The 24,852-nt window shown below is 38.9% G+C and overlaps 1 protein-coding gene across 1 annotated transcript; it reads left to right on the top strand.

Moving 5' to 3' along the window:
- The first annotated feature begins 9,117 nt into the window (after window positions 1-9,117).
- On the top strand, window positions 9,118-17,222 carry LOC6574155 (box A-binding factor). The gene is given in 7 exon segments (XM_032728272.2): window positions 9,118-9,599; window positions 13,661-14,016; window positions 14,076-14,973; window positions 15,034-15,279; window positions 15,281-15,542; window positions 15,872-16,253; window positions 16,317-17,222. Coding segments are annotated over 7 exon segments (2,289 nt in total). The 5' UTR covers window positions 9,118-9,551; the 3' UTR covers window positions 16,414-17,222.
- Window positions 17,223-24,852: the final 7,630 nt, after the last annotated feature.

Below are 24,852 nucleotides of genomic sequence, written 5' to 3'. Positions count from 1 at the left end.
AAGCGTTGCAGGCAGGCGGTGCAGATTTGATTGATAGCTGATAAGGCGTCACCTGGCGTTAGAGCGTTAATAAGTTTAATTTATAAAATATTATGGGGTTAGAATCAACATTGACATAGGACGTTTGATAAGCATATTGTCTGGGTGTGGTCGAAATCATATTAACTAATTTGAGACTATTGCAGTTAATATTTTAGTGTTTCCCATTGGAATAAACTGAAATCATTTCAGACAACAACTTTAACTAAAAACTGGGGCTGGGTCATGGTTGCTATCAATGTTTTTGCTCAGATAATGGGATGATAATGCCAAATACATATGTGTGTATATGAAATGCAAGAAATCGTCTTACATGATATCATATGTGTATATACATACGCACGATAAGATATAGTTTTAATGCTTTCATTTCAGCTTGCCGTGCGATGTTATTGCAAGCCGATTGTTAATGCTGCCTCTATCTGTGTGAAGGGGCTTTAGTAACTATTTAGCTTTGGGATCAGTTAGTTGGGCTGTTAGATCTCTTCAATGCGAGTTCCACTTCAATACATGTGGCCACACTTGAGCAGCAGGGGAATACGCGTAATAAAGCAATAAAAAAGCGGCAGCAACAACAACGCCAGCGCGCGCCAAGTGCTGGAAAGCTTTATCGTTGTCGCCATCTTGATTTCAAAATGGCGTCGCAGTTGTTGCCGCACGCGCAAAACGAAAAGCAGAAATAACATAGCAACGGCCGTTGTACATAATGCAAGCATGATAAATTGATTATGTGTGTATGTGTGTGCTTGAGTGTGTGCTTGTGTGTATGTGTAATGCAGGGTAATGCTGACAATTGCGGCCTTTTGTTTAACTGCTTCATAAAATGGAACAAGGGTGGTTCACACAGAACCTATTAAGCTTATAGCAAATACAATTTTTTTTTTTTTTTTTTTTTTAAATCAGATAACAAATCCTTCTTGGATAATTTCTACTGGCACATAACGTTACTATAAAGATTTTAGTTTATGAAATATTTCCGCCTCACAAAAACATGTTAAAGTCATCAAAAATCAAAAAGTTCAGGCACTAAATAAATACAGTAAAATCCCGATAATTTGAAATGGCGAGGGTATAAGCTTTGTTCGATTTACACAGAAATTCGAGAATTATTGAGAACGAATTTCTTTCAACGGGATAGAATTATTTTCGATTTATCGCGATTTTCCATTTTGCGGGGTACGATTTATCTAGACTCGACTGTATTTCATTTTAAGATTGTGTGTTTAGACTATTTAAGGTTAATTTCTTTTTACTTTAGCATTTTTCATAGAAACAGTGCATTCATATTTAGTGATGAATAATTTCTGTTAGAGTTTGGCAACTATATAGAAATAATTGCTTTGACATTTTTTTAAATTAAAATGCTATGAATGTTTTTTTTTTTTTTTCAAAATGTTCTGTCTTACAGCAACAATAGCTATTTTTCATTAAGTTTGAACATTTTTGCTGTCAGCGCAGCAAGTTGATATTTGCGCACTCGTTTAGGTATGTACAGACACCGCAAATAGTATATGTACCGAAACACACAAAGTTCGTAATTTACGACATTCAAGTTTTTATGGCACTGTTTATGTTTTATTTTTTTGTTACTGTTTTTGCGTTTTTATTAGACGGCGCATTTTCCTTCAGATTTGCGACTGTGGTGTCACTTTATGACATATTTTGTCACACACACAGGCATGGGCATAGACACAGACACACGCACACACACTCACAAGTTATAATAATAATTATAAAATAATAATTATTATGTGGGTTAAGTGACGCCAGAGAGCTAGCTGGACGGAGGGACACGACGCCGCGCGTTTAAATGGAAAGTGCAAAACTTACTGTGCGAGCAACGAAATAACCGCACGGTAAGATATTATTTTTTACATGCCCATTGCCATAGATAGGCAATCTGTATCTGCGCGGCAACGATAATGCTTATAAATAAGATAATATGATTTGATAATGTTATTTACCATATGCAGAAAGTACAAGAAACGGGCATGGAGAACGCCTGTCACATAAAAAGTGCAGGTACATAAAAAGTATCTGACAAATACAGGAAAGCCAAGCTTACTTTCCATGCCTGCGGTGTGCCTAATTCAATGTTGACAACTGTTTGTTTTACTTCGTTCGGGATTCCTGGTAGAAAATGCACAACATTTGGCTGCCTGCGTTTCAGTTGAGTCTAGGTGGAAAAACAATTCCGGGTCTTTGAATGGAAATGCAAACAGTTTGCATTTAGAGCAACATTTCATTGCTCTGATTGTTGTTGCCTGTCTGATGTCTTTCTCGGCCTTATCGCCAACTGACGTTTGTACTTCAAATTGTGTACTTAAGATAATGAAATAAAGTAGAAGCAGCCGTAACAGCGAACGAGACTGTCGACGCAATGACAGTACGACGAGCTGAAATGCCAACAGACACAGCCGGCATAAGGCAAGGGGCAGGCGAACGAACTCATCGACTGAAATGAAATGAAATATGTATGTAGACACACCGAACTGTCATCAGCGTCGACATTCAGTCAAAGTCTTGGCAGAATTTTAACTTTGATGAGAGACTCGCGACATGAACAACATATTGCTCGCCTTAAATACTTCACTTACAGCAATTACGGCTCTAGGTCTCATGTTGTTTTATTTTCAACTCCTTTAGCTGCAGCCATTTATGAAAGTTATCTGGTGCCCTAACATTTTGATATTCTTATGTATATAAATTATTCATATAAATTTATGTGTTTAAGAAATTATGTATTGAAATCTTAATCAGAGTTGTGAAGCGTTACTCAGAAATGAATACTGTTCGGCAATATACCGCTGGCATGGAATAGCAATATATGAAATATAAACCATATTCTAAATATACAAATAAGTATGCAAATTTTGAATTTGTCATAAATAATTGGTTTATTTTGTAGACTAACTAACTAGTTAATAACTAGTTTAAAAATCGCCATTTAATTTGTTAAAAATTTTAACTTAAAATAAATCATATAAATCGGAAGTTTAATTTTATGCTTATCTTAATTTCCAGAAAATTATAATACTGTTAGCTGAAATTTTCATGTATGGAACCTCTGTTATATATTTTATAAATCTTTTACGAGTTATTCAACATTTTGGCCTTTTGCTTAAAGGCTCTAAATTTATATCATTCTAGGAAATTGTTTGATTCAATGCGAATTTTTATCTTATCGGCATGCCAAAAATTGTTTATTTATTTCAACGGCTACTTTTGCGTTCAGTGCTCCTCGAATATGATCTTTCATGTATATATGTTTATGTGTTATATATAAATATATATAAATATTTGTATATGTATACTTATTTTAATTGTTTCTCGAACCTTATAATGCAAATTGGAAATTATACATAACAAATTAATATTCAATTCGGATTTAACTTTCAGTTAGATGCATTATAATGAAAATTTAATTATTTTTTAAGTGTATTTACGATATTCCGAAACTTCACTCTTAAATTTATATACAGAGCTTTATCCATACACTTTACTGGATTTATGTAAATAATAATACATTATTTTAATGTAAATCACTTTTGTCGGGCTTTTAATTGCATTCACATTGAAGGCAAGAGATGTCACATATATTATATAGGATATATAGGTATATATATGGGTAGATCTTGTTTTTGTGTTCTATTTTAATATTGAGTGAGCGCGGTTCGAAAATAACAATGTTTCCATGTTGAAAATCCCAGTTACACTCACCAACTGTGATTAGATTCCATGCCGTTGGGCGTCCAAACTTAAGGAATTACTGAAAAATTCAAATTATTATCGCTTATTATCTTGGGACATTATCAGTTCAAACACTGATATACTGATACAGAGCAACAGGCGACAGAGACCAGCACCAGAGACCGAAGCCCAACCAGAACCAGAAGCACAGCCAGTCCAAGCCCAAAGCAATCAACGGCCAGGCGATGGGGAAACCTAACAGATACCCCAAAAAAAATTATACTGATACCGATATCCTACTACCAGCAGCAACAGCAGCAACAACAACTGCAGCGACAAATTGATAGCAAATCTTCATTATCTTATAAATACAGAGGCATATTATGTGCATGTGATTGTATTTATATGTATGTAATATATAAATATATGTACATATTGCTGAAAAGCCAAGATTAGATACTTTTATCTAGCTAGGTCACCGAAGCAAGAAATTGGCAACGTCACGAGGCGCACGCATTATCGGTTAAGCAAATGAACTGCGATTACAGCTCACACCTGGTGGCCACCAGGTAAGCCCTAGATGTTGACACAGCCCAGCCAGATATCTCACGGACTGACTCCCATTGGAGTAGGTTAAGGAGCAGCTGTCTCTGCATGGGCTTCTCTCTCTCCCTTACATATTTGGGGGCCTGTTGCGAGTGTGGCTCGAAATCTCTGTTAAGATACGTTAACTTATCTAAGGCCACTATCTATTCTCAGATATTCGATATGTTTATATATATATATTCTTTTATATATATGGAGGTGTATTATATGCGACGACGATAGGAAAAATCACTTTGTTGATAGGAACAATCAGTTGTGCACAATATGCCATTGGGGGTAACGAGCAAAGTTAACAGACCCGTAAAACACTTACTCTGGTTACGCGGAAAAGTGACACGGGCTCGACGCGACGCTTACGGGTATCTTTCTAAAACAAATTTATTGGTACTGCAGAGCGATTGGCGCTTTCAATTTTACGCCCATTATCGAATGCTGAAGTGGTTCGGTCTAACACACAGTATCAAGTGCAAGTAAAGCTCTTATAAACAATTCTATAAATTTAATCGGGTTACACAAAACATACATATGAATATATATAGTTACTGATATATATCAATATTTTGTGCTTTTTTCGTTTTTGTTTTGGTCATAAGTAATTAATAATGTTCATCATATCTGAGGGTCTGTCGGTGCGCCTTGTTTGGCTACCAAAACAACCAACCCGCAACAGAAGCCCCTTTCAACCCCAGCAGCAGTAGCCATGATTGTTAATGGCGGCGCTGTCGTTGTTGAACCTTCGCCACAAAGGCCAACAGCAATGACAGCAGCAGCAGCAACAACAGTAGAGACAACGGATTATTATGGATTGTCAGTTATTATGATGAGTCATGTGTGGTCATATTGGTAAACAAAGGTGCGTATAAAGAAGGTGAACGGCAATTGGCGTTTCCAAGCCACAAGCAAATGAAACAGAAACAACTTTTTACTGGGTGTTGTCATTGGGTACATTAAGACTTTTTATGTAACCTTTCCATATAGTAAATATAAATATGATAAATAGACAAATAAATAACTTATACTTATAATTAATATTATTATTATTTTAAATTCACATTTATATGTATTGTTTTTATCTATATAATCTGTGACTGTAATTTTATGCTATGGATAGTGAGATGATCGACAGTGTGTATGAATAATAATTAATCTTTTTCTTTATGCGTTAAGGTTACACGACAATTACAACCCGAATTTGTTCTTTAATCTCTAAGAGCTACAATCCTATAACAACTCAACAACTTAGATTATAATAAACGAAACTTAAAAAAAAACAAGATTAATTTCGAATGCATAAGTAATCTAAGTATAAAACCACTTACATTAATTCGAAATGCTTTTCTGTAAAAGCCCTTTCTTTCAAATTCCTAATATTGATATGATATACGTAGCCATACCATAGTTCAATGAGGCAAAATACGGATGGAACGGAAAATTAAGCTTAACGTTAAAACTCATCTGCTGATAAAGTGCAGTCGGAAGAACTAAGGGACATGCGTACATTCTCAAAGCTGAGGATCTCTATAGCCTAGTTGACTAATTTTCTGTTAACTTAATACTCATATTATCAATAAACTGAGCAAACTTTGCTCAACTTCTATGTTAGCTCAGTTAGGCATCATTCCTAGCAGCTGAACGCTGATGGCTGGGTGGTTGGTAGCTGTGGCGATATCATTGCGTGCTTTAGATGATTAATGGCCAGAGAGAGTCGAGCAGGTTAATAGAAATTGCTTGAACTCAATTTACTTTCACCAAACCGAACACCGCCAACCACAATAGCAACAACAAACGCCATTACAAAATTTTCATTTTTATTTGATTGAACCACGCCACGAGGCCTTGGCCATTATGGGTGGGTTGTTCTTCTTCAGTGGTGGTTGCAGCCCCGGACATGGATTTAATGAAAAAGTAAAAGAATGAACCAAAATGAACATTTTGTTGCTGTTCCCAATTTTCAGTTATAAGTAATTAAAACTATGGCGCGCCTTTGTTGGCACTTTTGGCGTTTAATTTCCTTGGAGTTCTTTATCAGCCGACCCAAAAGCAACAACAAAATGAAAACAATACTAAAAACGAATGGTAAAAACAAGTCAAGCAATTGCGTATGGCATATATATGTATATGTATATATACTTTTCGTATACACATATCTATATATATAAAATTTATAAATTAAGTTTCTTATAGTCTGATCGCCGATACTGTCAAAGTCGAAGAAGTGCTGATAACTGAGTTTTCGTTTTCATTTCGCTGAGCGCCAAGCACTTGAAACTGCATGGACAAGTTGAAGGGTGCCCAAGTGTGATTCTTGGAAAGATACAAGTCTATATACTATATACTGTATACAATATACCGTATACTATATACTGTTGTATATACGTAGCTACTTTCAGGGCTGTTGGTCAGAAAACCCCATGAAAGATCCGAGCACCATAAATTCCTTAGTTTGTGCCGCCAATAAGTCTTGCGTCTTATGGCCATAAATTTGGGCTTCAATATTTTAAGCTAGGCGGCTTGTGTCATCAATGTTGGGGTATTAATTGCACGACTTACACATCGACTGGCTGGCCGGTCTCGCCTTTTGGAACCAGAGTATGACAGAGTATGGCGCTCGCCGGACCTCTGCAGTTTTTCCGAGAGTTGATCGTAATGTTGAATTCATGTTGCGCCATTTGTAACCACTTCAGAGTCGTTGGCCAAGGGGAGTAACGGATGAGGGCTGTCAGCTTGTCAGCTTTTGAGTTACATTTTGCATTTGTTATTAATCACCATGTTGATATTCGGCGACATGATCCAGCCACATATCTTGAATATGCCTCAAGTGTGGCTACTTTAAACAGGCAAACTATTAGATACTTTTGTTTTGGCTGTGCCTTTTAAGATTTACTCAGTGATTTATGTTAGCCCGAGTCTAAACAATTAAATTTTATCGGGCACTGCCAGTGTAGGCGATATGAGACTTATGCATTACACACGTAGAATTTCTATTGAGCATAAAGAAATTTGCAAGCAATTGAAGCGATATAAAAGCAGAAACCTAGCCAGTTCATTTTTCATCCAATTTAATTTATGTGTGCGCCCTTCCCTCGCTCTGCTACGCATTGCTCTACTCTCTAGTGGGCATGTTTAAGGCCGTCATATATCTGTTTGCTTTATGGCTGCAACTATAAACAATTTATGATATTGTCAAGACCCGGTTTTGGTAAATATGCTTTTGCACGTAAATTTACCTTACGTTAAGCATACAAGAGATCTTTCTATAGATACATTGTGCTATAGTTGAATTAAGCAAGACTGCAAGTTGGTTTCAGAGCACTCCGGTTGTAATGGCCCAAAATGGAAATCATATCAAAATTTTTTATTCGCAGACAAAATTTTTACTAATAGAAAAAAAAAAGAACTAAATCCTTAGAAGCAGTCTAAATTTGGTAATATTAAAATAGTTGAATTTTAAATTTAGGAATATTTCTATTAAATTCTGCAATGAAAACATAAATAAAATGTAATATTTTCTTCTTAAGTTGACAGTTGTTTTAAAACCAAAATATTGGTTGGCTTTAGTTTTCTTCAATTTCTTTTCTTCCCAGCTTTTGGTTTAATTCATTCTATAAAGATTACAGTTTATCGGCAATGGACTAGCAATAAATGTCTACCAATAATTAGTACATGCATATGAATTTCAAATTTGTTTGTAAGTAGGAATATGAATTAGTTAATATGGTTTACTGTTAACTGTTACTGTGGACTAACAATAAATCTTGTTGATAAGTTCAGAAATGAATATGAAATGAATAATTGCAATTTGTATTAATATTAATGCGGGCTAGATACTTTCGTAAAATATTTAAGAATATTAATAATACTAAACGGCTAACTTAGTTAAAAACTATATTGTAATTCCATTAAGCCTGATACTCAACCACGTGTAATGGTCGTGCGTACTACAGCACGAGCTTGAGTTTATGGTCGCTATAAAAATGGTATGTACGTGTGCTCATATACCCGACACACAGCGCTTGTTGTTGTCAATTGTCAGTTGTTACAACACTTGAGACATTCATGAAGTGGAGCAGAGCTGCCCACAACTCTGCCTGCGCCCCCATGCTGGACAGGTGCCTACAGTCAGGCCAGCTTGTGGAGCAGAGTGTTGACTAACTTGGCATACGGTTTATGAGTTTGCCAGAAAAGTGTTTTACGACTGCAATTAGAAAATGGGCCTGAATTGCACAATCGACAGAAGGCTGCCTGCACTCGAATCGAAATACGAAATGGGCGGGAGGAGGAGCTGGAATTGGAGCCGTGTCCATTAAGTACCCATATTACAAGTGCCTGGGCTGGCTTTTGATTTGATTTTGGCTGAGCACGCATGCGCAATTTGTATCTATAAGATACTTATCGCTGACAACGCTGACGTTGTCGCTGTGGCCTGTTGTTGTTTGTTATACACTCACACACACACACACACACACACACGCACGCTCTCACACAGGTACGCACACACACATACACTTGCAGGCTTATCGCTGGGCGATAAGATAACCAATACCTGAGCACGAATACAACGATAGCTGTAATAAGAGCGCTGCAATAGTATAGAAATAAATCATAACTTACACGCACACACACAGCGACTCACCCGCATACAGATATATAGCCATCTATGTGCTATATGCTATATACAACGCAGCGGAGAAGCGCTGCAAACTGCGTCTGTGTGTGTTTTATAATTGGGCGCTGTGGTAAAGGTGCTAAACGGAGCAGGCACCGCAATGCGTTGCGTCCACGTCGAAGTCGACATCGGTGTTGGTATCGGTGCTGTCGGTGTCGCTGTCGTTGTCGGTGTTGTCGTTGCCATCAGTCCGGGCTCGAGTTGGTTTGGAAAAAAGTAGCACTTATTATTATTATTAAATGCCGCGCGGGAAACAACGAAAAACGCTCTACGGATACCAAAAGCCCGCACTTCTAATTTCGCCCTCACGACAATTGCGCAGAATTTTTGACCAAAATTGGAATTGTGATTAACACTTGATGGACACATTTTCCAGACGCGCGCGCTTTTCTAACAGGTGTTTCTGCAACATAGAAAGAGGAAAGAGAACACTTACCCGTGTATGTGATAATTTTTTAAAAACAAAGAAATCAAGTGATAAAAACGAAACTTAGATAAAACTAAACAACAATCGACGAGAAAGCGAAAAGCAAAAACAACGAACATTTTGATGGTCTGTAACAGTGTTGATATAGTCGGTATCAAGATGCAGCTGAAGGTTCGTACCTTAGACGACAAAACACAAAATTTTTTAAATCAAGTTAAAAAAAATTAATTATATAAAGAATGGCCACATAAATAATACATTTTCCCATACATAATTAAGTCCCCAAAAGTGCACATCGCTCTCGAAATAAAGCCTAATTTTCTTTAAAAAGCTATATATTTTTAATATTTTATTGCTACTTTAATTTGAAGTCTAGAATCAACTTTAAAAATTAAGTGAAATAAAATTTAATTTACAAAAAAAGTTTGTTCATCTTAAATCCAAATATACTTTAACAAGGCATCTATAGACTTAAGAGCAGCCATAAAAAGATTCCTCATGTTTCTCACATCGGTTCATTATATAGATAATCAACAGATGAGCCGCAGCATGAGTTATAAACTTTTTATGTCTTTGTCATAAATAAATTCCATTGTGCGTTGAACCTAATGAGAATGAATGTAGTTACCAAGTAGCTATTGTATATGTCCATCACAGTTTATAAAACTTGTTGTCCATACTAAATTATATAAATAATAATTGGATATCATTCAGGAGTATTTTTTTCTCAATCGAATTTAACCATTTAGCTTACTTTAAAACAGAAGCAGCAAAGGCAGACAGATTTTTCTCTTCCATTTTTTTTTTTTTTTTTTTTTTTTTTTATTTATTTTTTTTTTTTTTTTTAGACGCAGAGACAATTGTTAGTGCGATAAGCCAAATTGATTTATAATGAATGACTCATCAGGCTGCTTGCAGGCAGATACACAAATGCGACGTTTGGTATGCTCGTTCACAAAACGAAACGAGTTTATTGGTTAGCTGCAATGTCTGTGAAACTAGAATACAATATATATGATCATTAAATGTGCAAGATTTCTTAAAATGTTGAAGTGAAGACTACTCAAGAACTGCTCTAAAAATCAGTTCGTCAGGAAAATCGAGTCATCTAAGAAAGACTTTAGGTATTATAATAAGGTGAGCGAGTATTAAACAGTCGCCTATGCAAAATTTAACCTTTAAATAGTTTTTTTTTTTTGTGTCTCGAAATGCATTTAAAAAGTCAAATGTGGAAAGATGTTTTATCTTTATGAGGCCAAGAGCGAAATTGGCGTCAAAATACCTAAAAGAAAAAACACGCACGCATCGGAAAAAAAGGAGAGCGGAAAAGTGGACCTAGCTCCGAGCTCGGCACAGCACGCGCAGTTGTTTCATTCATGAAAAAGGTCAAACTTATATATATATATATATATTAGTATTAGGCCTAACGTAATGTGAAATTTTTGTGAATCTTATCGCCTTGCATTGAGCTCGGAGCCAGACAAGGGATGAGCCCATCCTCAGATGTGGAAGTGAAATGCCTGATGAATGAAATAATTGTCAACCCTTAGTGCCATGGGGGTTGCCTCTAATCTGCAGCGGAAGTGCTGCAGCGTCAGCCAATCGCAATCGAGGACCAGTTAACAGTTGGTCAATGGCGGCATCGGCGGCAACAATTGATTGCGATAGTCGATGCAGGGCAGGGTTAGATACTCGCACTGAGATAGTTTTATTAGACACGCGTCGCCAGTTGACAGTTGACGTTGAGGTCTGATAAGCTCAAGGGTCAAAGCGGCTTACGCCATTTGCTACAGTTGACGGCATTTTAATGGAGTTGTAAATGCAGCTGGCATCAGCGCACATCTTATCGGCTGAACTAAATAAAAAGTCTTTATATTGAAATAGAAACAGGCATTGCAGAAGGCCCTTTAATTAATAGTTATTTACCTCTCAAATTGAATCGTAGCGCAAAGCTCTTGTCTTTTGCCACGCCCCTACCCAACGAAAGCGAAAAGAGGTGCGACTATGCATAAAGCCAATATCTTTTGTTTATATAGATAAAAAAAAAAAAAAAAAAAGCATTGTAGGTGTGACTGCACAGATTTCATTCATAAATGCGTATCCGCACCCATGACGAACTCTTGACGAAAGCCAAGCAAATACTCGGCGATCCACATGCCACTTAAGTTATGTATCTGATGTCTGTCCATGTCTATCGATGACGTAGCCGATCAAGGCAAGCTGACCTCTCAGTTCCAGCCGCAGCCGCAGCAGCAGCAGCAGCAGAAGCAGAAGCAGCAGTTTGAACAGCTGATTGTGTATGCTGATAGCAGTTAACGGATAAGATATTGTCGTTTGGTAGCAGTATCTTAACTAAACTTTCTGTTTCATATGTATGCACACGCATTGTACTACATAAGCGCAAACATTGGCACGTGAATATAGCATATCGTCCGCGGGTATCATATCGTACATCCTAGATTATAACAATCACGTTTCCATTATGTTATCTCTATATAAGATTCATTGAACTTTTCGCTTATTTTCATTTATATATTTTTAAAAAAAATTGTTTTAATTATTTTACAGTGTGGAATTTTTGATTATTATTTATATATATGACACATATTTATTTAATATTTATTTTGAGAACCAATTTTTCATTTTAATAAGTCGACAATGAGACTTTGATACCCTGAACTTTTTCGTTGACTATGAGTCATATTGGAAATCGACCTTAACTCAACCTAAATCGATCATGTCTGTCACACAAAACGCAATTCGCATTTATTTTTGTGGAATTTCTTAAATAAATTAGTTGAAAATGTGTCCATTCGACTGCGTTTGCATATTTACTCAAGAAAGATTTATCACATCATTTTTAATCAATTAAATAAAAATGTCGCAGAAATTAAAAAATAAAATAAAATAAATAGAAATAATCAAGATTAAACTTATTTATCTGCACTCATTATTCGTTATGCATTCATTATTAATCGGCTCAACAAACTCTATATTTTTTTGTAGCAGCTGGAAATATTTTTGCAGGTTATATATCTTGTATACTCCAAAAATATTATTTTATTTTCAAGACAGATAGACTAATATATTAAGAGCTAATGCTTAAAGAAGAATACGTTTGATAAAATCTAAATTTAAAACTTAAGTTCATATTTTTGAATTGCTATAACTTAAATTTTACAGTTTAAATTGCTCTAAGTAGTTAAAAAAATAAAGCAAGTTACAATGATTTCTATTTTCAATGATAATATACATACATACCAATTTTTTATGAATATATTATTTTCCATTTAAGACAGACACATATCATAAGTAACTGTGAAATGATTAGCAATTATTTGCACAATGATGTTTTAATTTGAGCACCACGTTTATGTGCAGACAACCCTAAATGATATTCATATATATATATATATATATATATATAGTGTTCTTAGTGTTCAGTGTACTTGGGACTTTCCCCGAAGCGACATAAAAACGCGCCTAAGAGCTTTGAAATTTTATGGAACTCGTTAAGAGCGAGGAGTGAAGCACAGTGAGGCCCGCAAAGCACCGTCATGAATCAGGTGACAATGACGATCGCCAGGTGTTGACATTCAGCTGTGCCACCCCCACCAAATAAGGTCATAAACCAAGCAAACTGACGTACGTTAAGATCCGAGTAACGGGTTTTATTTTTTATAGTTTTCATGTAAAACTTGGTTTTCTTTATTTTTTATTTTTGACGCGAAAATGTTAAATTTTATTTCCGGCCCAGACCGAAAACAAAACCGAGTTCTGGGAGTAAACAAAAAAAACCAAAGCGTGTTGCATTGCAATTGGGAAAAGTGTGTGGCGTTTGCTGTGTTGTATGTAGTCTGTGTTGGCACAACACCGATGAGTAGGCAGACAGCAAACAGAGAGGTTCAGGCGGAGGCCCGGAGAGTGCAAGTCGGTCCGCAGTTGTAGTCGCATTTTGTATTTTATGATTTGTAGGCGACAAATTGAGCTGTGAGCCGCGAGCGGAGCTGAGCTGAACTGAGCTGGGCGGCACCTTTAAACATTTGCCATTGTTTGCTTTGGGTTCGAGTTGGTGCTCTTGGGTTTTGGTTTTTTGCGCTTGTTTGACTTATTGTGGCGGAAATAGAGGCGGCCGGCCAAGTTCGCATTGTGTGGCCGGAACTGGAGCCACACTTTTGACATCAAGCTGTCAACAGGTTGCTCATTCATCATTTGCTCTTTGGTCATTGCAGATGGAAACGCAGGCAACGCCGCAGCAACAGCAGCAGCAACAGCAACCACAGCAACTACAGCAGCAACAGCAACAAGTACTGAGCAAGCAACAGCTGCAGTTGCTGGATAAAATTAAAATTGAGTCCAGCAACGGCAACGATCCGCAGACCAACAGCGTGCTGGAGGATCAGCAAGAGCCGCAGCAGCAGCCACCAACAGCTGTTGGTGTTCTGGCACAGGCGAACAGTCAATCTAGTGAATCGGATGAGCAGCAGCAACAGCAGCAGCAGCAACAACAACAACAGCAGCAGCCACAGCAGTATGTCGTAGCACCACGATCGCAACAGAGACGTATCCTAACTACAGCCGGAACACTGTAAGTAAGCAATAGTTTATCATTTATGGAACCTTGTAAAAGTGAAATTCCACCTGCAGCGAGTTGAACGAGACGCGGGAGAGTGAACACAGTACCAACAACAGCAACAGCGCCAGCTCGGAAACCCATATTGAGTATCAGCGCGGATCGCATCACTCACCACATTATATTCAAATGGCACCTCGGAACGTTGCCGAGATGGCCGAACAGGTGGCCAATGCGCCACCCGGCACGCTCTACGCCTATCCCTCGGGCCAGATTATTTGCAGCAACGACGACGTAGCGCCGATCAAAATAGAGACAATCGACAAAGGCGATGTGTCCGGCGAGCAGCCACAGCAGCAGCAGCAACAACATGCGCACCAACAGCAGCAGCAATGCCCTACACCAAATGGAGTGATTTACGGCGATGGGATTAGTGTCAGCGAGGCTGCACTGGTGCATCATCACCAGCAGCAACAGCAACAGCACCAGCACCAGCAGCAGCAGCAGCAGCAGCAGCAACATCAGCACCATCATCAAGCTGTGGCGGTTGCCGCGGCAGCTGCTGCTATCGGACATTCACACGTGCGCTATGTGACTGAGGACGGACGTTTTGCCACCGCTAGCGGTGATGCAGATGCGCCTGGTGCGAATCTGTACTATGATGCGCCCGTTGTGGATGCCAGCGTGCAGGCGAATGAATCGAAGACCTATGCGGACCTGGGCAACGCTTATGCCTTTCCGCCAAACTCCACGTACGCCAGCAACAGCTACGCGGCTACACTGCAGCAGGGCAACACAATTTACAGTGTGCCGGGCGCAGCGCAGTTTATAACGAAAGCCGATCCCAACTTGAATCCGTTGAGGCAAACGGCGGCCGGGCCGTATCAGACGATATCTTTTGTTGATGGCACAAACGCCACAGACGGTGGTCTTTGGACAACCGCCGGCGCCGAGTATCAAAACGTATCGTTTGTAAGTAGAGCAACTAGAAATAGACACCGATTTTAGCTAAATACCCTGACCAACCTTCAGTCGAATTATCCTGCGCAGGTTATTGATGACTACACCACGGCCAATATGAGCGGTGGTCATTGGGCGCCAGCTGGCAGCATTAGCAACTACGACCCCACCATGTCGGCGAGCAGTGCCACGCCCCCCACATCGCTCGCACTGCAGGAGATCAAGTGCGAGACTTGCCAGATACCCTTCATTCGCAAGGGCTCGGACTGGCCCAATTGTCCGAAATTGCACCAGCTATGGCCGTGCGCAGCCGGTCCGCCATGTACCACAGCGCCAAAAGCCAAAAGCAGCAGCCGCGCCAAACAATCGTCGCAGTGGCGTCGTCTGCGCCAACTGTCAAACCAACTCTACGACGCTTTGGCGACGCAACAATGAAGGCAACCCCGTCTGCAATGCCTGCGGCCTCTATTTCAAGCTGCACAATATGAATCGCCCGCTCTCCATGAAGAAGGAGGGCATACAGAAGCGCAAGCGAAAACCAAAGAACAATGGAGCACCTCTGCCCCATCGAGCGTTGCCAAGTAAGCATATTCTGATTGGTTATTCTCATCCATCACAGTGTGGTGTGAGTTAAGCACAATAAGATTAAACATATAATAAATAATTGTTGGTTATAAATGAATGACTAATTAAGTAAGTAGACGAGAGGGAGAGAGAGAGAGAGAAGGTGAATTTAATACACAGATAATAGAATCATGTATGCCTGTCCATGAAGTAGCTGACCAAATATTTATTCTGCTTTGATATTTCGACTTCAGTTTTGCTTAAAGCTATTAATAATCGGAATTAATTATGTATTTATATTATTTTATTCATTTCTAATTATGACCGATTTGAATATTTTGCACAGGCATGCAACAGGGACTTAATCTAATGGTTAATGGCCCGCTTTATCCATCCCAGGTGGGACTTTTGAGTAGTCAACAGAATGGCAGTCCCGAACTACATGATATGTCCGCAACTGGCCCCGCCGGCCGAGCCAATGTGGTGGCCATAGCGTTACCTCCAGTTTCGACATCGGATGGCACTTTAAACATATCCCGCCACTCGCCTTACAGCCAGCAGCAGCAGCAACAACAACAACAACAACAGCAACAACAACAACAGCAACAACAGCAACAACAGCAACAACAACAGCAACAGCAGCAACAACAGCAGCAACAGCCTCCGGCTCAGAGCCAATCGCCGCATCTGCCCAATTCGAGCACATTGAACCGGCAGATAGCTCAATCGTAAGTTAAATTGATGCCAGTCCAGCTGTTTTTTATTTTTAAACAATATTATTCGTTCCACAGGGTTCCTCCAATTGAAAGTGGGCGCAGCTCTAATAGCGAGCTGACTCCAAGTGTTATAACACGCACAGGTCTGCCGGAGCGCTCATCGAATAACTAAGCCATACAGTTTAAGCTATAGTAAACTTTACCAAAATGTCAAAATTGACCAATTATTTATGTAAGCCTAGTTTAGTCAAGAGATGCCCAAGTCCCAGTTCAAAGACATTGCAAATGGTGGATTCAATTCGAGAAAAGAAGTTTAGCTCCCAATGTAGTTCTATTCCATGTTCAGAATGAGTAGTTAATTATAAATACCTTTTATTTAAGGATCCTTTAGATGATTGAGTTGACGCCTTTTAGATTTTATTTCAGCTCAATTATGAGTAGTTCCTTTAAAAAGTAGTTCAATCAAAATAATATTGACAATTTTATATATTATGAAAATGGATAGGACCGAATTGTTTTATTGGCTGTTCGAGCTTAAGTAACTACTTAATTGCTTTCTTCCATTTGAGCTCAATTTTATAAAAGAGAATTTTATAATTTGAAACAGAAAGCGAACTAGTACCAATTAATAATAAATGGGCATATGAACTTATAAATGAATGAACTTAATTTCAGTCAGTTATAAACTTGTTATATTAACTTGTTTCTAATTGGAATAATCTTGCCATTTGCAAGACAACAAATCCTTTGTCTTCCGCCGTTTTAGCTAACTACTTGCTGCAAATTATTCGAAATGATTTGTGGACACTACTTAGGGTCTATTACATGCCAACAATATTATATTTGTATAATAAGTATTTGAATGGAGCATAAAACTGTAGAGATAATTTAGTACAGAACTATAAAAATGTCTTCGATTTTGTATATACCTAAGATCTACTTTTTACATTAATAAATAAGTTGTAAACGCAGGACACTCAAGAGTTTGATGACTCTACTCTTCGCTGGATAGCCTGTTATTTTTCATTGTCAACAATTTGGCAGCTCGCCAAATTGATCCAAATTAATTTTAATGACCTCCACAGCGGAGCGGAGCACAGCGGACCATAAAATCTTAACAAGTAAAAAGGCAGCAAAGAAAGCCAAGCACTGAGCCCTCGCGCTGGCCATGGCTTAGCCCCAGTCGCTCGGGCTCTCGGACTGTGTCTAAATAGCGATTTGGTGTCATCGCTTAAAAGCCTGTCCGCCGCGGAGTAACGCCACCGCCTAGTGGCGCTGCCTTTGAAGTGTCGTCGATGGTATGGCAAAAATTCCTGGCCGATTGCGAACCGAGCAAGCTTGGTATAATATTAACGCCTTGCTGTGAACATGGACTGTGGATCGTGGATCGTGGATCGTTCTCAGTTGCAGTTCCAATTCCAGTTCCAGACGTTGCCTTTGTCTGATTTTCTTTGGCCTTTGGTCGTCTTCGTTGCCTCGCCTCTCTGTTCCCTTCTCATATCATTTTTGTTTTTTCTTTTTTGGCGTACGCTCGATCAATTAGGCAAACTTGTTTTACGACCGCTTTTATTAGCGTTCGCTGGCCGGCGCTCCACGTATCTTAAGCCCCGACTCTGGCCGGAGCTGCACGACTGGGACTGGCGACTCGAGGGAAGACGGCGACTGTGTGCGAATGCGAGTGCTTGAATGAGTAATGAGACGGACGAGAGACCGCAATGCGCAGTAGCGGCACCAGCACCGACTCTTGCAGCGACTCTTTCGGAATGTGTCTGCACAAATTATGCGCTTTGCAGCGTTGTGCAAGTGCAGCGGCTTGGTATTGGTGGGCCCGACAGAAGAAGCTATTTGTTACCCCTGAGTGGGAGTTGCGAAACACTTTGCTAAAACAGTCAGAGGGGCTTCTATCGTCGCTCAGCTGAGTGTATCTCTGATGTAACCAAGATAAGGCTAAACACTTCAAACAAAGACTAATGCTATTGTAATCAAGACGAAAACAAATGAGAATTACTTGACAGTCAGATGATGCACCTGAAGCGGGTAAACTGATGAAAATCAACTTATTAAGCCATTATTTCTGCATTTCATAATGGTATAACTTAAAGAGAAGCATCTGTAGTGGGGCTATCCTAGTCTATTTAATAATAAATAATAAGTTCCTTCTGGAGTAGTATTCCCAGCCGATGGTCTCGGATGGATGCCACACCCGTTTAGCCCCGATCCGCTCAGCTGCAACAAATTAAAACATTAGCGAGCTGCGGTAATGCGGCAGCTACTACCAGCGAACCAGTTCGGTTTCTTGGCCAATTGCGGTTCTAGAACTGCAAAAAACGACCAAGCCGACCATAAAATAATAATTCAATGTGACAAGCGACAAGATACTGCTGCGGGGCGCCATTTTTCACACACCACCTCATCCTCCAGCACAGCCAGATCTGCAGCCAGAGCCGCAGCCGCAGCCCCAACCACATGGCTGTCAGATGGGGAGCACATGGCGCACTTGTGCCTGGTGACACTATCGCAGAAATTATGACAGACGTACAACTGTTATACTGCGAGCCAATAGAGACCAGACGTCAGGAACAGACAGAGAAAGAGAGAGAGAGAGAGAGAGAGAGCAAGTGAGAGCGGGCTGGGTACCAACACTTTGCTAATCTCTGTGGCTGTGCATGCATTTGAATTTTTATTAAGCTAATTGCAATGCATTTCAAGCATTTGCTCATGTACACACACACAATTTTATAATAATAATAAATAGCTGATGCGTTTGTTTATTGTTTAGATAGACTTGGGCGAGATACCAACTGTGGTGCATGGCCGCGATAAAAGCCAACATAAAGTGTCCAAACTGTCCGGCGAGCTGCATTTAATTAGCCAGATGAAACATGTTGAGCCATGTGCTGTTGGGCCGTTGTTGACCACCAACCAAGGCGGCCTTTTGAACCCGCCACGCACCAAGCGGGCTTCCAGGCGCCACTTAGGCAACTTCAAAGCGCCAAAGCCGCTGACCAAAGAGCTGGAGCGAGATAGAGAGAGAGAAGGAGAGAGTGAGAGCTTAGCTGGTTGGTGGTGGTGGTTGGTTGGTTAGTTGGTTGGTTGGTTGCTTGGTTGTGACCGTGGTGGCTCGACTGCATCTCAGCTCCATCCCATCCCAGTTGCCATCATCGTTGCCCAGCATTACAAATCGACAAACGACACGAAAATGCGCTTTAACAACGCGCAGTTAAAATAGATAAAAGAAGATAGGCAGACGCCGCCGCCGGCTATTGAAGGTTGTCAGTTCATAGAGGGAGAGCGCAATAGACTAACTGGGAGAAATAGAGAGAGAGAGAAGGGAAAGAGAAAAATAGATCATGAGCTGAAGAGTCGGAAACTAAAAATCGGCTTAAGCTAAATTTATAGACAAAAGCTGTTTGAAAGTTTATGTATATATTAAAAATGTATATTATTATAGTAATTTAAAAACTAAGTATACACTAAGCATTGGTAATAATTTTTAAAGCGTCATAACCTGGAATTGTAGCAAAATATACTTAAATACTATTTGGCTAAGCGTACTTTGTGAACTTGATTTTTTTTTTAAACTTCTACACTTAAAAAAAAAAATAATGAAATAAAAAATTAGCTTAACTTTCCTGTTGCTAATTAAAAGTTAAACATACTTAAATGTCATAAAGTGGACATTATAAATAAAATACTTTGCTTGAACTATATCAAAACTATTTGACACTTCCGTTCAATCTGTAGATGATTTCCTATGCAAACTGTCTAGTTCAACATACAAATGACCATGTATACAACTTTCTACCTTAACATAACGCCCACTTAGTCGGTCAAAAGCAGTGTGGAGCCTAGCCAGCCTCTATGCCCATATGACGTCACAAAAGCCAAGACAACTGAAACACACACGCAATCGCTCGATTTCTAGGAAAAAATATCGAAATTCCACGAATTCACACGGAATACAAAATGAGATTGGCTCAGAGCAACGACGGACTGGGGAAGCGGGAACGATGAGCCAAGGTATTCCCTTGTCTCTGCTGCTTATCACAACTCACGCGCGTCTCGTTCCATTTCTCGTTCTTGGGTCGAACCGAAAATCACATTATCTGAGTTGCCCAATACCAGACGGCGACGGCAACGGCAACGGCGACTCAACTAATGGATACTCTGCGGCGTAAAGCATATCACTGATGATGATGATGGGCTCTTTGGGCAACGAAGTGCAGACGCCGCCGCCGTCGTAGAGGAAGATTGAAGATGCGGCGCTTATCGAAACCGAAACACAAGGCAACAGAAAAAAGAAAAACAGAAAACTAAGAGACAACCGAACCCAAAAAGAGTTCAGCTGGCTTGCAGGATAGCGCACGATCTCTGGAACTCTGTAGTCTGGAGTCTGCAGCACTCTGCGCATATTTCTGTGTCTCTGCTTATCGTCAGAGCCGCGGACTTTTTGTTTGCATCTCCGAAACGCACATGGGCAAAATGATCGCAGCTGAGAAAGGGTTCCATTCCACTTCCACAACAGAAATGTGGCGCCAAAGGAAGCGTTGAAAATGGTACTTGATATTGATCACGATGCCATGTGTGTGTGTATATCTTTCTATCTGTGCGTGTGTGTTTGGCTGGCACTGTAATTTAGACGGCGCCTCGATCCTTGTTTCACACTAATGCACTTGCAGCTTTTAAATGTCACCTCAGCTGGTGCGGGGATGTGGTTAAGTGCAGACGGGGGAGAGAGCCAACATCAGATCGGACGGACCGGACAGCCGGACTGGCCGGCTTGTCAGATATTGCCTCTAGGCCATTTGTGAGCTCCAAGTTTTATTTTGTTGCTGCAGATGGCAGAACATGCAAGACGATTGTGTATCCAATTGGAATAATTAGTGGTATCAGTCGTAGGATTTTGTTTATGTTGTCATGCCAGACACATATCGAAGCGGACTACAATAAGCAAATACAATACTTGCTTTTACTAAGAATGCTCGTATTGTAAGCTTAAAATGATAGTTAAGCTAGATCAATTTACCGTAATCTGTAATGACGTGATCATGCAATATATTATTGATAGTAACTATATTTTATATTTTATTTAACGAGTTTTTTACACAACGAAAATTGTAATTATTATCGTATATTTGAGTCTTGTTTAAATTAAAATTAGTTTATACATTTTTTAATATTTTGATATATTTTTCCATCATATATTTATAGCTATTTATTAATAAGCAAACATATTTTTTCATTTATTCTCAATTATCAAATCAATTACTTTCAAGTTACGTTGATATTTCGATTGGATTGGGAATTGACAGGTGATAAATTTCATAGATAGAATATATACAGCAACCATCGTATTTTAGATAAAGCTGAATATAAATGAAATCTGAAATCATCCGTTTGTTAACCCCATGGAGTTTTATTAATATTTTTTAATAATTGTTCACAAATTTAATGTAATGCTGCTATAAGCAGGTTATAATTTGAGAATTGAATTAGAAATAAGTTACGTAAACAATTTTATGTCTTTCTGATACTGTTAGCTTGATGCATTAGCTTTGATTCCTATAGCTATATTAATGCAAGACTTTAATCATTTATTGCTACGCGAATAGCGTCGGCCATTAAAAGGAAATTTAATTGAATGCGAGCCAAGGCTTAGCAAATTTAACAACTGCAATTTGTCAACAACAATTAAGGCTACAAAGTTGTTGAGTCGCAGATATGGTTACTGTGTACGGCACCCACTTCACGATTCAGATAACTCAGCGCAATCCGAAGTGCCTCGACAAAATATAGAGAGTGCAGCCATTCGAAATGCCGAAATCTATGACTGGGATGCTCTTCAATTAAGTGCTAGAGTATCTCGTTGGGCTTTTCATTAGTTTATCGACAGCATAAATTTTTCAAATGCTGCCGCGCTGACAAAGTTGTTAGACGAGTTATTGGCCGACTACAGGACTTGTCTTTGCCAGTAATTAAAAGGTCTTTGGGGTATGGGAAGTGGCGCCACGCTGGCCAACTTTCGAAAGCCCTTTAACGTGAGAAAATTCCATTGCAAATGATATACACAAAATGTCTTATCAACCGTCAGCATACCTGAACAAAAAGTATTTGCGTATGCTTGAGATAGCGCCCAACAAAAAGCGTAAATGTCAAAATGCCAAAATTAATTGCAATGGCAGTGCCATGGATAAAGCCTAAAAAACTGTCATGCCGCACTGGCCTATGGGTCAAGAAACGACAACCTCCGAGTGGATCAGCGGTGCTCGAAGGGGGCTGGCTGGCTCAGCGGAGAGAACCAGTCAGCGACCAGCCCAGCACAGCCCATTTTCTTTTATAGCTGGGCGCCATAAAGGCGACTGGATTGCCACCACAGGAGGCATGTTCACAAAAGATATAGTTCGAAACATTTTTAAGGGGATTAACAAAAAAATTATTAAAGTACAAAAGAAGCGAGGTAAATAAGCTTGTGAGCTATTTAACAAACAAAAAATTGTGTTTAAGGTTTTATAATTCTTATTTTTTAATTTTTACTATAAAAATTATAATCGTTACGATCCCTGGGTTAAGCTTATATGTATAATTATCTTTTGTATTGTTCATTTTAATTTTTATAAGTATTATTTTGCATTTTATAAATAGCTTACAGAAGAAAATTTTGATTTGTTTTTAAATTGTATTAATTTGTATATTCGTGTAAATTAAATATATATAAATAAATTATATTTTATGTATTATAGTTGTGACGAAAGTTTGAAAGTTCATTCAATATAAAAACCGCATTATATAAAAACATTTCTCATTTAATAAATTTTGCTTATGCTCACGCTTAAGTTTACTCTGTATTTTATAGCATAAGGCAATTTAATAAATGTTTCAAAGTCTTCCATAATTATCAAAACGATTTTAAAGCCCCTTTTAAGGCGCCGCCTCTGCTTCGCAAGTGAGCGTTGTGGTTGCTTGCCACACTGGCCACCATTACAAATTCTACCACTTTTGGCTCAGTTGCTTCTGCCACCTCCTCTGCTATCTACCTCAGCCACTCGATATCCAGTTCCTTTTCGAGTCGAAGTCGGAGTCAGAGAGTCACAGCCAAAACCAAAGAAAGAGGCAAAGGCAGAGCCAGAGACAGAGCCAGGAGCCAGGAGACCACAAGTTTGGTAACACGCGCTCGCGGCATTTATCGCGCCTGGCAATCAAGCAGGACGCCGCGACGTCCCTTTGTGGCACGGACCTCGCCTGCTTGCCACATGAGAAACTTGTTTCGTGCACTTCATCCCGTTGCGTGTGCGGGGCAATCTTTTAGAGTCCCCATTTTGAGGTGGAGTCATGCAACGCGACGCGTTCATTGGCCAGCCCAATATGTATGAGTGCATGTATGTATATGTGTATGTGTGTATGTATTTGAGTGTGTATTCGTATAATACATTACTCTCCGTATGCGTTTCATTAAAGTTTCGCATAAATTTTGTTGCATGTTTGCGGCATTTTATGGCCAGCCGCGTATCGCACACGCATTTCGAGTCCATTTCATTTGGAGCTTGTTAGCTTTTCCTATATATAGTTTTCCCATAAAAATTATATATACACACAGTCGAGCCTGCTTTTCGAACAGGTAGCCGCATTGGTTGTCTTGTGGCGTTTGTCTCTTTTATGAGGTAGTTTTATTTTATTTTGTTTTTCTTGGCCATCTCGTTCCTTTTGTATTTGTCACATTTCTGGCGTCTCGCATTTTGGCTGCGCCTATAAATAATTGGGTTTTATCGTCACTTGGTTTCTTTGCATTTAATAAATTTAATTTGTGGTAATTGAACTTGTTGTAGACACTGTCAACTGTGCCCAGTGATTTCTCTTATCGCTTCGCCACTCATTTATCAATCTGTTGTATATAAAATTCTACATTTAATTGCACATTTTTTAGGCACACGGCACTATTAATTAAGCAGGAAGCATAATTTATTGTTGTCAAGGACTATGAGATGCTCTTATTTACGATTGAAGCGTAAAGTATATTTTTCACTAGATAAACACTTAGCGTTTGTTTAATTATTCAGAAAATTTAACTTATTTGTTTGATAATGTGCCTCTCTTAATATACATATGTATAATAATAACAATAATAATAATAATTAGATTATACTAGTCTACATTTTTTATTGGAATATTTAAGCGTTAAGCGTTAGCATATTATATATTGGAATCAAAACGAATTATGAACGCAAACAGTTACCCTAAAGAAATCCGAACGGAACATCACTTGATACAAACGTTATACAAGTATAATTCTTTAACTTGATACAGACTTTATAAAAGTAACTAATCAATCTGAAAAGTCTTCTTCAATTTATATAATTCATGTTACATATATCATTTAAAACGCAGCTTGGCAAGGCTTTTATAAACTTCACATGCAACAACACTTTTAAGAAATCTAATATAAACCGAATTCCCATTTTAAATGGATTTATTTTCTAATTTCATACAAAAACGTATGTTAATGAATGAGAATAATTGACAGATGAGCTAAAATTTTGTAGCCTTGTCATCTAACTCATTTATCTATGCATTAGCATATCCTGAAGTTACCCATTTGAAATGTTGTGATGTTTTT

This window comes from Drosophila mojavensis, unplaced genomic scaffold (assembly GCF_018153725.1).
Source record: "Drosophila mojavensis isolate 15081-1352.22 unplaced genomic scaffold, ASM1815372v1 contig_277, whole genome shotgun sequence".
NCBI classification, from domain to species: domain Eukaryota; kingdom Metazoa; phylum Arthropoda; class Insecta; order Diptera; family Drosophilidae; genus Drosophila; species Drosophila mojavensis.
Note: the sequence above shows the minus strand (reverse complement) of the source record. Positions and strands in the feature narration are given on the sequence as shown.